The sequence below is a fragment of the Phaethon aethereus genome, assembly GCF_964289735.1.
Source record: "Phaethon aethereus genome assembly, chromosome: 5".
Taxonomy (NCBI): domain Eukaryota; kingdom Metazoa; phylum Chordata; class Aves; order Phaethontiformes; family Phaethontidae; genus Phaethon; species Phaethon aethereus.
Genome location: NC_138579.1, coordinates 56,529,143 through 56,544,092, shown reverse-complemented (window position 1 = coordinate 56,544,092; position 14,950 = coordinate 56,529,143). Strand labels below are relative to the sequence as shown.

The 14,950-nt window shown below is 37.9% G+C and overlaps 1 protein-coding gene across 1 annotated transcript in view; it reads left to right on the top strand.

Moving 5' to 3' along the window:
* Positions 1 to 14,950, top strand: part of OTOG (otogelin) — a gene marked incomplete at both ends in the record, with an annotated part of 108,286 nt that overhangs the window by 17,573 nt on the left and 75,763 nt on the right. Inside the window, 7 exons of the mRNA XM_082000185.1 lie at positions 504 to 629; positions 1,831 to 1,939; positions 2,774 to 2,820; positions 3,700 to 3,845; positions 10,385 to 10,517; positions 11,503 to 11,680; positions 13,517 to 13,641. Coding sequence (XP_081856311.1) covers positions 504 to 629; positions 1,831 to 1,939; positions 2,774 to 2,820; positions 3,700 to 3,845; positions 10,385 to 10,517; positions 11,503 to 11,680; positions 13,517 to 13,641 — 864 coding nt within the window. The remainder of the gene's footprint in view (positions 1 to 503; positions 630 to 1,830; positions 1,940 to 2,773; positions 2,821 to 3,699; positions 3,846 to 10,384; positions 10,518 to 11,502; positions 11,681 to 13,516; positions 13,642 to 14,950) is intronic.

Sequence of the window (14,950 nt, the reverse complement as noted above, 5' to 3'; positions counted from 1 at the left end):
TTGTCAAAGTCTTCATGGCTTTCTGACATGTAAAATGTGTCATGAGTGTTAAAAATAAATTTGAATTACACTTGCATTAAGTCCTCATCTTAAGTCACAGAAAGTAAGTTTGAAAGAGATCCTCTAATTTGTCTGCCTGTCTGGAACACAGGACCAAAAATGCTTTGTCAATCATGACAGATTTTCCAAAACTGTTTGTTAATGGATGGTCTATCGCTGTATATGCTGGTCTCAGTAGCTCTGTTCTGAGAAGGTTTCCCTGAGTCTCCCTTGGTGTAATTTCAGATTATTCCTTCTCAATGTACCTTTAACGGACAGAATATGAATATATGTATATTCTCTGTGTGTGTGTTATGAAAGCTATTGTTTCATTGTTTTAGGCAACAGGTAACTCAATTGAGCTACCAAAAAGTTAATACCTGAAAGAAACCTTTGCAATCTATTTAAGCCCTGAAGCAGTAGCACAATACCTTTTCATTTTTCTACCTGTCTCTATTTTTCAGTGATTACCTGTGCTGAACCCTTGACCTACAATGAATGTATCAACTGTTGCCCTGTTTCATGTCATCAACAATCACAGTGCATTGACAGTGAACTTCCCTGCATTGATGGATGCTACTGTCCAGACGGTAAGTTTTGCTTCTCAAATACATATTATCTGATTCCATATAACTTCCAGATTGTTATCCACCAAATTTACATACCTTTATGGCCTGGCTAGATTAAGGTATTCGCAGGAACTCTATAAATGCAGTGCTAGCACAGTGTGGATGAATGGCCGTGTTTCCTCTTAACTGACAAGAACCTTTTCCTCCCTCTAACAAGTGGCTTCAGGTTTCTGCACAGATTCCTATTCTAGCTGTAGAGCTCCACAATTTGAGTGAAAAATGGGGTTTGCTCTGTTGTTGACAGGGCAGCCACCTTCCTGATTCTGATGGTTGCTGCCTTTTTTTTTTTTAAGAAGGGGAGTATTCTGGTAGGTTTGGGGAGGGGATGTTTGGTTTTTTTTTACTTCTGAAGAATGACTGCAAGGTCAGGTGCTTAGAGATCAAAAACTTCACATGACTAAACTGAGTTTATGTGGCCAGAAACAGGTTTTGATATTGAGATTCTTATACTGCTGGATGGTTCTGGCAAGTGAGATATTTACTGATGTGGCCTATGCAAAACTTTACCCTTATTACCAAAATATATTTTGATATCCAGTTTACCCCTTGTTACTGGCTTCTCTTGGGTACATAACTCTGTGTAAACAAGGACAGAGAAAGTTAAGCCATGGATCTTTGAGTCCTGCCTTTTACACGTACCATGATGATTTAAAACGTATGACAAAGATGATTATACTTGTATCTTCTATGGGCTAGTAAAGTCTTTTAGCTTCTGGCTCGCTAATTATGGTATAATTAAGAAAAAAAGGCAAAAAAACATTACAGTAAAATAAGGACCAAACAGCGCCTTAAAAGAGAGACAAAGTTTTGTAAAAGTGTTAAAAGAAGCTAAGGATACTCAAAGCAGCATGGTTTGGTGTTTGTGTGTTTGGTTTTGGTTTTTTTTTGTGTGGGTGCTTTCCTCCCCCTCTCCCCCAGTATTAAATACCTGTTACTCTTACTATTGTTAGTGTATCTCAAGCAATTTAGGGACTTTGTCCATGTAATATAATTTATTTCATATAATTCAAATGCATACTTGTTCTGCAAAAATGACTACCAAATAGTCTATAGTTTTTTTTAATCATATATGATCATTTGTGGTGTTCTTGGGTTATACTTCTTAGCGCTCAGCCATTTGTACAGATACTTAGCTTATTTCTTGTTGTTTTATTTATTCTAGGCTTAATTTATGAAAATGAATTGTGTGTCAAGCCTATGGACTGTCCTTGTGACTACCATGGAAGTTTCTTTGAAATGGGTTCAGTGGTTCATGAGGAATGTAATAACTGGTTAGTAATTTTTCTTTTTATGCTATGGACTTAATCCTTTCACAGTCATGAAAGAGAACTTCTTTAAAGCCTATTTCAGTTAAAAATTGAATAAAATTGATGATTTCCCACTGTTTCTATATACAAAACCTGTTGTTCCATATGTTCTGCAATAAAGGGAAAGATAAAAGAAACTAGAGAGCTATTAATGTGGAAGAAGAGCAAATGACAGATCCTGCAGAGAATACTGTAATGTTTAGTACTCTTTTCACCTTGAACCCTGCTAGAATTCAAAATCTTAACAGGAGAATTACTTTGACTTTACTTTGTCTTCTGCTTGTGTTGTCTCACTTGAACACAAAGATCCTGATGTCATTATGACACTAAGCTGCTGTTTTGGGAATTTCTAAGTCAGTTTTATACCTTGAAAAGAAAAAATTGTAGGAAGAGATAATGCCTTTTATTGGATCAACTTAATAGAGGAAAACGGATGAGCTTGCAGATGTGTAACTTTTTTTCCACAACAGTTCTATTTTTTTTTTTTAAAGTAACAAGATTCAAATTGCTTGTCTTTATTCTCTTCAATGTTAATCATCCTTAACTTTTATAATGGTTATCAAGGAGCTAAAAAGAAAGAAGTGTGTTACTGGATGCATGGATGAAACTTCACCTGAACATATCCTCATGACAAGCTCTTGTCACAGCTTCCAGGCATTCCAGGGACTAAGAGCTCTGTTATACCTTACTCAAGACACTTGGTGCTCATTTCATAGAGAAGGAATCCAGGAAAAACAACTGAGGGATGGGCATACATACTTCACAAAAAAAAAGAAACCTTTTTTGTTTTTATTTCAGCACCTGCATTGGAGGAAAGTGGATATGTACAAATCTTACATGTCCAGGTATTTGGAAGTCTTGAATGCATAACTTTTTTAGTAGCTGAAGTTTTACTTGGGGTAGAATATTACTGTTGGATCTTAATGTGCTATTCCACTATATAATTTGTATTTTTATTTCCATCTACATATAAATTAATCTACACACAGAGTAGATTAAATATTCAAGTAGTCTGAATAGCAGGCATCTGCCTTTCAGCTTAGCGCAGTAATGTGTCTCCGTATACATCACTATGTCTCTGTTAGACAGCACTACCTGGTCATTCCATTTAACTAAAGTTTCCTCTGCAGTCTTTACTTGACAGACTTACGGCAAGATTACTTTCCTCCTGCCTCAGCACAATATAGCTGGCTAGTGATAGAGTATCTAGGTATTGTACAAATATCAGTTAATTATTTTCACAACATGCCTGTGGAATGAGGGGTGTTATTATCACTTCACAGACAGGCAGCTAAACTACAGAGATTAAGGTCAAAAGGATTTTGCATGTTAAAGGTACCCATGGCCTCATGGTTCTTAGAGCTGCCAATAGATTCAAGCACTCATCTGAGTTATCACTTAATGGTAGGAGTGCTTAATGTTTCTGCAAATTAGTTTTTAGAGCCACAAATCAAATACCCAGATTGTAAGGTTCACGTGTATTATTTTGCCTCCTTCTGGGGAAAGAATTGTTTAGGTATCCTGGCCTGTCATCAGGTATGAGCTCCATAACAAAAGCAAGGATACGGTTCAGTTCCTAACTGTCTTCCTAGTACCTGGTTATAATCTGAATACAATTTTCTAAATTATAGTATGTATTGGAGTGTATGAACTCTACAGCAGTAATAATTGTTGAGAGTACACTGCCTTTTCTACATACTTAAATACATTATTATGTTTGTCAGCTGAGTGCTCGGTTTCAGGAGACATTCATTTCATGACCTTTGATGGGCGCAAATACACTTTCCAAGCTACGTGCCAGTATATTCTAGCAAAAAGCCGTACATCTGGAGCATTTACCATATCCTTGCAAAATGCTCCTTGTGGACAGGTAAGGCTTAGAACCTTCTTGTAATGTTTATATCTTTATATCCTGAAGGGTTTATTAATTGGCTGGGGGGGAAGTATTTAAAAAAAAAAAAAAAAGGTGCCTGTAGTGGACTGTATTAAAATTAATCAGTAGCAACAATTTTCCTTAATGATGAAATGGTTGAACAACAAGAACAACAACAGTGCAGTGGAACTCTGTACATAAATTCTCTTGTTTGGTTGCGATAAATAGGAAAGATTATGCAATTATGCTAGCGTTCTGATTCAGTGTTCACTGAGGTCATTCAATAGCATATGGTGGTTCATGCAGCAAACCCTGGATGATTTGTTTTCTTGAGCTTTTTGAGTACATCTCTGTGGATTTTCAGGCAGCACAAAACAAGCCTACTGCTTATTGCCTGAAGGAAGAATGATTTTTTTTTTTTTTGTGCCTTGAATACAGATTTCTTTCAGCTTATTCTTGCAGCTTGAAATTCACTTTTATTCACATTGATGTGAAAAACTTTGAAGAGCTTTTGGGACATCTCCCTTGGATTTGGGTATATGTATGCATCTGTGTTACTGTTAAGTTGATATCGTGCACAATTGATTTCAGCCAAACATGCATGTGCATATATATAGCTGATATTAAGGGTGCTCCTACTTTATATTTGAAAGTTTCTGATACTGTACACAGAAGTCACCAAATATTTAATCTAATGTCCAAGACAGAAGAATGTCCATGACCTATTCTCTTTCCTTTCTGTGTGTGGAATTCTGAGCACGTATTATAACGTTGTACATGTGATGCATGGAACACTGATAAGATTTTTCACTACAGCATTTAATTCTTATTACAGTCTTGATAGGCCTTGTAATTTTGAGGAAGCTAAGGCAAGTTAGAATAGATCTTAAACATACATAGGTGCTGTGAGAAGTGTAGATGACTGAGTTGAGCTGGTTTCTGCAGTTGGGCTTTTCTCACTGACTTTGAATACTACATATGCACATAACAACGGAATTTGGGACACATATTGACCCATATACTGGTCATAATGCTACTGTAGATGCCTACTTGCTGTGGGAGCAAGATGTTAAACTTTGTATCTTGGCCAGATTTATGTTCTGTCTCCAGTGATATTTTGTGACAATTTTTACCTAGGAGCAACTGTATGGATATTTGAAGTGTATGTAGACTTAAATGTGATTCTTTTTGCTGTATTTCTAGACTGTCCACTATATGTTAGACTCAAATTTTAATTGTTAGCGTGATGAACTTCCATAGTGTTGCAGTTAGGTACTTCGCATAACATCAGATTTAGCACCATTGCTTTTTACTCCTGTGGAGGTAACTACTTATACTTCATTATAGTAGTTTTCTTTTGTGTTCTAAATAAATTCATAATTCTGTAAGTCCTTCTACATTAATGACTGCATTCATTCTTCTCTGGAGCTTACTGTTCATGCACTTGAGATTTCCTTGGGAAGAAAAATGGTCATATAAGCTGTCGTGCCACACTTAAAGGCATACTTCAGTAAAGTCTTTTTGTCTTTGTGCACTAAAACCTACTTCTCTGTATGACAGAGAAGACCTTTAACCAGAAGAAGTCATATTAAAGCAGCATTGACAAGTTTATTATAATAGAAATTACTTATTTGCAATCCAGGTAAGAGATGGGAGGACTAAGTGCATGGGGTCCCCTTATCATCTCAGTGATAAAAGTTGAGAGATAAGAAAAATGGCTTAACTGGATAGAGATCAAATATATTTTCCAGCTGGATGATCTGAAGTAAGTGTCCCACTGTCTCTCCTATGGTTCCTAGGAGGAGTGTATCAGGACATCAAGTGAGGTATGTGACAGGGCATAGAAGTTACTAGTGCTGAAAAAGTGGATTCCTGTGTTGTGAATACAACTGCTTTATTACGCTCTAATAGCCTCTACTTCCTTGAGGTAGAAGAGTTACAGTGGGGGCTGTGAAATGAGATCTTGGTGAAAAAACTTCTAGGTCTTAACCTCTGTTCTAGGCCTTAACCACTGTGTGCATTGTCCTTTGGGCTGGGAAGAATCTGGTGATCCTGCTAATACTTCCTGTTTATAGGAAGACTGAGCCTGTTTCAAAATGCAATGTATCTGATCCTTGCTATAATTCCCCACTTCAAGTGCGTATTCTGCTTAGCTTATTCTGATTTTAATGAGTTTAGCTGGCTTCATTCTATGCTAACCTTGGGATCCTGAGGAGTTGATTAAGTCAGTGTCATCATCTGGAATAAAAAAAAAACCAGCTGTGGAACAAAACATAAACACAGGCATTCCACATAGGCATAAATCTGTTCAGTCAGCATAATATTCTCAGAACTTCGCAGAGTCCAAGAACCTTGAGAAAGGTGGTCGTATATTGAAGCTGTGTCCTCTACTATATGGTTGAAGATAAGCAAAAGGGATCCCCAAAGAAACACTGTAGGCAACTTTTTTATCAAATGAAAATTGAGGCATGACTGACTTTTTGCAGAAGCCAACCTTTCAGCCTGACCTGTTGAAAAGTCCATCAATGGACAATAGAGGTTTGGGGCAAATATCTGCTGTGGTAATATGCAGAATATGTATTGTGGGTCTCATTCCCTTTTGGGTTGCAGAACACTTACCTCTGTGTGAAATAGACAGAAATGTGCCTTTTGGCTTAGTTGTTGTGATGATACTTTTGTTGGGGAAAGTGATAATCAAATTAGTTGACCTTCTGCAGCACTCTCTGCAAAGAGTCTTCTAGTAATTCTCACATCTTCTTCACCCTGACTTAGGGACTTTGCTTAATGTGTTTTTGTGTCCAAGTGGTTTGTAGAAAGAGGGAAAAACAGGTTCTCTTTGCTTTTACTACATATTGGGCTTCATATTTCACCTAGCCTTTAACAAAGCTAGCCTGATCAGTCCCTAATAGGTATAGAATTTTACAGAGGTTTTGAGTGAAGCATTCTGAACACTAACACCCAGGTGGGTGATCAGAGTCTTATGTGGTATGTTCTAGGGCTATGTGCTGCTAATTTAATTACCAGTGTACAGGTGGTAGTGAGAACAGTTTGTCTACTATAACGCGAGAATGTGGGGCTTCAGTGCAGCTATTCAAGTGTCTTAACTATCAGCTGGCTGGAACTGCTTGGCAGAAGAGCTGCTTTACAGTTCCCTAGGCACCATCCATTATCTTTTTCCCTTTTAGAAAAATTAATGACTTGAAATGGGAAGCTAGAAGACTTGTAGTGCAAAATCTCATATTTCTTGATGGTTTGAGATTTTATGTGCTTGTTAAAAAAAACCCACCAACTTATCAGTCTCATCTCATTCAAGCAGATTAAAAAATGTAGAAAGAAAATACTTGGGGAGATTTTAGCTCTCAGAATCACAAAGAATCCAGTCATCTAGAGCCTTAGAGCTGGTGGTGACATAAACAGTCATCAGGCAACAAGTTACTTCAAACTGATGTGAAATTTTGTTTAAGCACTTTTTGGAAGGAGGATCAGTCAAGTGATCAGCACAGCTTAACCCTGTCTGAGTTTCAGGTGACAACCTTACTGGCTTTGTAGTTGGTATGATGAGAAGGTCTTCTGAATATCGAATTTTTAAGCATGTAGTGAGAGAAGTGGCCATTCCTGTGAAAACAGCTGCTAAAAATTGGCAGGGGCAGTGCTCCGAAAGAAACAGTTCTGGAACAGAGAATAATTGTCAGGCAGAATTTCTCCTTTAGTTTCAGCATGACGGAATAATAAAGCTTTTGTCAATATTGTGTAGTAATGTATGTACTGGGGGGGGGCAGGGTGTGTTATCTTGACTCTGGTCTGCTATGTGTACCACCTGGTATTCTTTTCAGCTTCTTAAAAGGCTGACAAAATTGTCAATTTATAGCCACTGTTGCTGAATGATATGCACAGAAACCTATTTTCTCAGTAAAGAGGCAAGACAACAAGATAAGCTACAAGAGAATGGCTTCACAATGCAGATGTCTGTCTGCACTATCAATCCTGAGCTAATGAAATATCTCCAGTTATTTTTATGATTTGCTATTTTTAATTTTCGCTTTATCATTTCAACTGTTGCTGAAAGATCACTGTTGGACTATTATTTACAGACAGGGAAATCCTGAATGTAGCTTTTAATCTTTACACACCATTGTGTGTACTTGCGTGTCCATGGTACTTGAAGGACTGACAGATTATGTGCTCTGTGCTAGTTCAGCATCTGTCAAAGCCCCATGGTAGTGTTCAGACATCCTTGCAGCTCTAATAATTGTCTTCAAGTAGGGCAACATTTGCCTTGTATTAGGCAAGTCCCAGTGGTAGTCAGTAAGAGCTGGATAAAAGTGTAAATCCTTGAACTGAACATCCTAATCTGTTTCCACTGCGAATCGTGCTATTCACAGTGTAATTTTGCTGTTAGTGCGACTGTCCAAAGGTAGGGATATTCTAACTAAATCTTGTTCAGCTCCTCTTTCAGCACTGAAGACGCTTAACATTTTACTATTTCGTCGTCAGTCATGCCTTCACTGTAGGTAGTGGGTCTGAAAAGTGCAGCCTCCCACACCTCTGCTGGACACTTCTGGACTGCAAGCTCATGGCCAGATCCAATCAATGAGAAATGTCCTGCAGTAATACTTAGGCTGCTCTTTAACCAAGTGATTTTAGACGTGTCTGTGTATGTTTTGGTTTAGAAGACATTATGAGATGTTGAAGATGTATAATCAAGATGAGTAAAATGAACAGTGTGCCAAAAGTGACCGCACAAGAACAATGACAAAAGTCAGGAATACCTTTTAAATGGTTACAAGGTCTTGCAGTGAAGGAGAGGCTGAACGGAAGAAACAGCACCTGGGTGCTTCCCCCTTTCCTCTGTAGATGGGAAGGAATAGACAATCTCTTAACTTTATCCAGCCACACAAATCCAATGTAAATAAGCTGGTGCCTCAGAAGCACTAGTAAGGAGATAGGAGTCTAGCAGGAGCAACAGAATCTTAATTTCTTCCTAGAGCAGAGAAAGCAGAAGCTGGACTGTGATTCTGATGTCTCTTGGCATGTAGCAAGGTGAATTACAGGATGCTGACATGGTAAAGTTCAAGTCATCTCTTGATCCACCTCTGTGATAGAACATTTTTCTTTCTAAGAAATCAAGCAGTGATCAAATTCAGTTTGTTAAGAAAAAATTGGTAATCTTCTGTAATTAATAAGCATTCTTTCCCTATTGGCATTGGAAGCCAAAGTACCTGTAGTTATTCTGAAAGGTCTAAGTCCTGGCCTGGGAACTTTGATAGGAACTGATTAGTCTTAATCATCTATCTGGCTAGTTTCCATGTTATTTAGTAGAAGTATATTTGTTACTGTGATATGTTAAAAATATTGAATATTCAATAGCCCTCAGACTTCTGCTTTCCACCTGTGTAGTATGGTGTCTAGTCAAAGATCAATACAGTAGCATAAAACATGCAGGAGTATTAAGTAGTTCGGGACATTATTTAGGTACCAACCAGCTCCAGGACTTGGTTGAATGGGAAAAAATTCCAGCCTAACTAACATACAACAAGTGTATTATAGTTGATTTCTATTTTGATGGAAGTGGTTAACTTGAAATTATTGATCTTTAAGCTGTTGTGAAATTTTTCTTGCATAGGCCATGTAGCTTCTTTATGGTGTGAAACTTTAGCACCTGAGTCTCAGTACTTTGTTTTTTAGGACTTCAGTCAATTAGCTGTTTTTAGTAAAGTTTGCAGTAAAGTGCCACTGAAGAGTGTGGGTGTAGGTAAGGTTGATCTTGCGTTTTTCGGGGAGTATGTTTCATCCAGACTGAGATGCAGTATTTCTTTTCATGGTTTCTCTATATGATGTTTTGCCTTGGAGAACTGAACTGGAAATAAGAATAAACAATGGTAGTAACAATAAGCAAGTCAGACCAGTTGTATATTGTGCTATTGTATGCTGTCATGATGCTGCCTTTCATCAATATTCATCCAGAGAGCTTATGAACATAGTCCACAACCCCTCTCAGAAATAATCAACTTAAATGCTGTTTTAACTAATGATTCGTAAGATGCTTCTGTCTTCCATTATTGTTTGCTTTAAAAAAAAAAAATATATCTTAAATATGCTTTGAAAGAACCTGTGTATATCAGAACACTTTAAAGTACAAACTTGGATTTCTGTGCACTGCTATGTGGATAATGCAGCCTTGTTTGTAAGCATTAACTCAGCCTCAGTGGGCCTTTAATCAAGGGGTCTCATGAATTGCCAGTGTCTTTGTACTAAGCTATGTGAGAATTGTTTAAGTTTCTCTTTCCAAATCCCACTTTTGAACTGTATTTGCATAGCGGGTTAGCATTATATTTTAGCATACATGCTGAAATCATTCAAAATACTAAGTTTTCTTACTTAGCTGTAAAACTGTGTGTTTTACAAGTGCACTCTGCTAAGAAGCAAGGTACAATTGAAAATTTTCAATTCCCCACTAATCATAGCTTTACTTGTACTCTTATTTAACATTCATCCTACTCAAGTATTTTTTTTAATTATTTTGCTCTTACTTGTAGAACCGGGATGGATCATGTATCCAATCAATCAGCCTTATTCTTAAGCAGGACTCCAAGAGGCAAGTGACTCTGACTCATTCAGGAGATGTTTTGGTACATGACCAATACAAAATTAACCTGCCTTATGCAGATGGTAAGGAATAATATATAAGCATATAACTCCTATGAAGCGCTAAAGCAGTATTTTAATGGCATACGTGTATGTCGTGATACTGTCAATATTGCTCACATACTGGAGTGGTATATTGTTAATATCAACATAGTTAATTTTTTATGAAATGTTTCACAAATTAACTGCTGATGTATGTTTTACACTAATGGTAGGAGTTACATGGTAGCTGTATTGGACTAGTGTCCAATAAGATTGAGTATGTTCTGTCTCTAAAAAAAGTCCAAATACCATCTGTCACATTTAGTAAGTTGGTTAGTTCTTTTCTGAGGGGAAGTGCTTTTCTGTGATTCTTGAACGGTATAATTTCTTTGCTCTCTTTTGTGAGCAACTTGAGTAAATGTAAGTGGAAGGAGCCCTCTTGGCCCTTTACAGATAAGCTACAGATTTTTGGACAAAAAATTTCTTTTATTTCTTTTCCTTTTTGCATCAATGAGTTTTAAATCTCTCCCTCTGGAAGATATTACCAAATATTCTACACCTGAATATATGACTGTATTCTGTGAGATTTGATGTTAGCTTCGGTGAGAAATTTATATGCAAATAGTTAGTACATTTGACATCTGTGGGGCCTTGGCCCTTTAGGAATTTCAAAAAAAAGGCTTTAATACAGGAAACATGTTGCCAGTGTTAGGATTAGGTTGCTTAAAATAAATGGTCTGCAATGTTATCTGCAGTGTCTGTATCTTTAAATTGATTTGCTTTTAGTTAATCTTTATGATTATCCAGTGAACCTCTGGATGCATTTCTAAAAAGTGTGGTGACTGTCATAAGTTTCTTGGTTTTTTTTCTTTAAAGTCTGAATCAGTGTAACCTGTTGTGAGAAATCAATGATTAGGAGAAAATAGGAAACAGTAAAAACAGGAAAAAGTGTAACAAAACCAAAAAAAAAAGCTAGTTACAAGTAGGTTTCCTTTGCCTTTCAACAATCTCTGTTTTTACTCACCAGAGTTGTTTGAAATACGGAAACTGTCTTCTCTCTTTCTTCAAGTAAAGACACACATTGGATTACAGTTACTATATGACAGAGGAGGACTGAGGCTTTATCTTCAAGCTGATGGACGGTGGAAAGATGATACTGTGGGCCTTTGTGGAACCTTCAATGGAAATACAGAGGATGATTTTTTGTATGAATAGCTGCAAGATTTCTATTTGCCAGTATATGAATATTTACAGTTAGAGTGGTAGATCAAGCGTGTACTGAAGCTGAATAGATAGATACCAAGAATAATTTATGTTGTTGTTTTGTTTTAGTGAGATGGATAGTAGGTTTTAGTTTGCTAACAGAGTATCTGTACCTTCAACTGTAGGATATCAAGCCAGGTTTTTCTTAAAATATTTTAATACTAAAGCACAGTGAAATATATATGACTCCTAAACTAAGTGCTATTTTATCTGAAAAGTTTTGTCTAAGATTTGGGGTGGCCTATACAAGGGACTTCCTGCCTCTCTGCAAGCCTCTTTATCTCTTCCCAGCTCCTATTTTCTGATGCACGTTCTAGTCTGCTCCCTCTGACAGAGCCTCCATTGTTCAGTGCCTGCAGGCCAGCAATAGGAAATGGCTGTTGCCTGAGTTTCCCTTCATTGTGAGGCAGTGAAAGGTGGTCAGAGCTGCCTGAGCACCACCGTCAAGATTGCTGTTTGTCCAGCTTCTTTGCAGCATATTTCCTACAGATGCTAAAGAACAACTTTGCTTCCAGGGGGTCGAGCAGCCTAATGGAAGTGGGAGAAGGAAAACATTAATTGAGAGCATGACAAAATATTTCTTTGACCAAGGGGAGGGAAAAAAAAGATTAGAACTTCTTTCTCTCAAAACAGCTAAAATCTTTTAAACCAAAACTAGTAGAAAAATGGGAAAACTTGCTATAGTAATTCCCATTTAAAAACACACACACAAATGTTCTAGTGGATTTTTGAACAATTTCTATCTCAAAGATTAAAAAATATTATCAGAATATTGTTTATAATGACATTAGGAAATATATAGACAGGATGTCAATGAAGAGAGATTTGTGTAAAACTACTTAAAATATTTCTGTTTGAAGCAAGTTTTGTATGTATTTTTGATGACAGTCTTTGGACTTGTCCTCAAACAAGTGAGAAGTTATTTAATAGTTGGTATTTGTGAAAAAAGCCTTTAAACTACAGGAGCTTATGACTTGTGCTGAGATATGATGCAAATGGTAATGTGTGAACATCTGGACATGTACACAAAACACCTGATCCATGCTAGATTTAGGAGACTTGCCATAGACAGTGATGCCTTTTGCAACACCTCCAGCCCCAGCTACTTTACCAGAAGTAATACTACTGGTTGTATGCCTAATGCAATTTTTTCCCTAGAGTGTAACATCCCATATTTAAATGTACTGTTTTGATCATTCTCCCTATACGATATTAATGTGTCTTGGTTAGTTTTGATCAAAGTCTTTCTATCTTCCAGCTTCTTATGCCCCTCTGCTTACCTGGGCCTCATGGATATCTATTCAACTGCTTTTCTAGTTACGCCTCTGGACCCTTTGATTTCTGTTCCTTCCTCTTTCTTGCAGGGACTAGGGAGCCTGGGAAGTCAGCTACCCAAGAACAGACCGAAAGCTAGGTAGAGGAGAGAGGAAAATTAATCGGGTATCACTGAGGTGGTAGAAGTATGAATAGGAGAGTGCACACTTTCAGGACAGTGGTGCTCGCTTCTCTTTTGCGAAAATGGAACTTGGTCTGTTTTTGATCTGTCCCTTACAAAGTACCTAATGGCTCTACAGCAGATCTTGTCTTTCATTTCTGGGCCTTTGCCTGGAAAGAAAGAGTCCTGAAACTTAAGCTGACAGTGCTTTACAGGAGAGTACCTGAGAATATGGAACAGTGGAAGGGGAGCTTGAATCAACTCTACTTGAAGGGGGTGGTAGAACTGAGACCATTCTGTAAATTCACTGTATCTTTTGTGACTGACTTCTCTTTTGTAAAAGATCTCCAGCTGGAGTAACTGAAAGCACTCCAGAACTGTTTGGAAACACATGGAAAACTTCATCGGCGTGCATTCTTGTGCATGATAGTTCGCAAATGGATCCATGTGATATTCATCTGCAGGCAGGTGGGCAGTGAAGGTCAATTGTTACTGACAAATGCATTTCTACTTACTACATCTGTGCTGATTTTTTTCCTAGTTGGATCAAGTAAAGTAATAACCAGTGGTCGTGCCCCTGTACTCGGCACTGGTGAGGCCCCACCTTGAATACTGTGTTCAGTTTTGGGCCCCTTCCTACAAGAAGGATGTTGAGGTGCTGGAGCGTGTCCAGAGAAGGGCAACGAAGCTGGTGAGGGGTCTGGAGCACAAGTCTTATGAGGAGCGTCTGAGGGAACTGGGGTTGTTCAGTCTGAGAAGAGGAGGCTGAGGGGAGACCTTATCGCTCTCTACAACTACCTGAAAGGGGGTTGTGGTGAGGTGGGTGTTGGTCTCTTCTCCCAAGTAACTAGCGATCGGACAAGAGGAAATGGCCTCAAGCTGCACCAGGGGAGGTTTAGATTGGATATTAGGAGAAATTTCTTCACTGAGGGTGTGGTCAGGCATTGGAACAGGCTGCCCAGGGAGGTGGTGGAGTCACCATTTCTGGAAGCGTTCAAAAAACGTGTGGACGTGGTGCTTCAGGACATGGTTTAGTGGGCATGGTGGTGTTGGGTTAACGGTTGGACTTGATGATCTTGAAGGTCCTTTACAACCTTAATGATTCTGTGATTCTGTCTTACCCACTGAAAAAATTAATAGTTACAGGTAGCATTTGTTGAGTACAATCCCCTAACAAATCATGTAGTGTATTGCTTCAGTATTTTGTGATACTTGCAGAAGCCCTTGAAATACTGCTTTTTATTTCTGGTTTGCAGTTACAATGTGTTAAATTAGACATGGATTAAAGGTTGGCAGTATGTCTAGAATTGGTGATGCTGCTAGTTAAGATGGAGGCTCAAAAGTATTGCAGTATTCTTTTTTGAAAATACTGAAAAAATTAAACATTTGATTTAATTGTCAGCTATAGAAGAAAATAGGTAGGTAGGAGAAAGATACTTATGCACTGCCAGCCTTTAGATTCAGCTGAAAGGGTCCAGCTGGGGAAAGATGCTAGTAGCTGATGCCATGAGGTCCGCAGATGGTAACTAAGACATCCTTTAATAATGATGAACTTTGTAGATTGGCAGGTATATCCATTTTACAGTTCCTACCACTTTTTATCTTGGACTCCTATGCACTTCTAGGCAAGACACATATTGATTAAGGTTTTGGTTGTAACTTCAGCAGTGCTAGGAAATCATCACGTCTCCTCCTACAACATTATCCTGTCTTTTGAATGTTTATACAACATGCAGCACTAAGAAGCTGCATTCTTGCTAATGGGTTTAGGCATGAA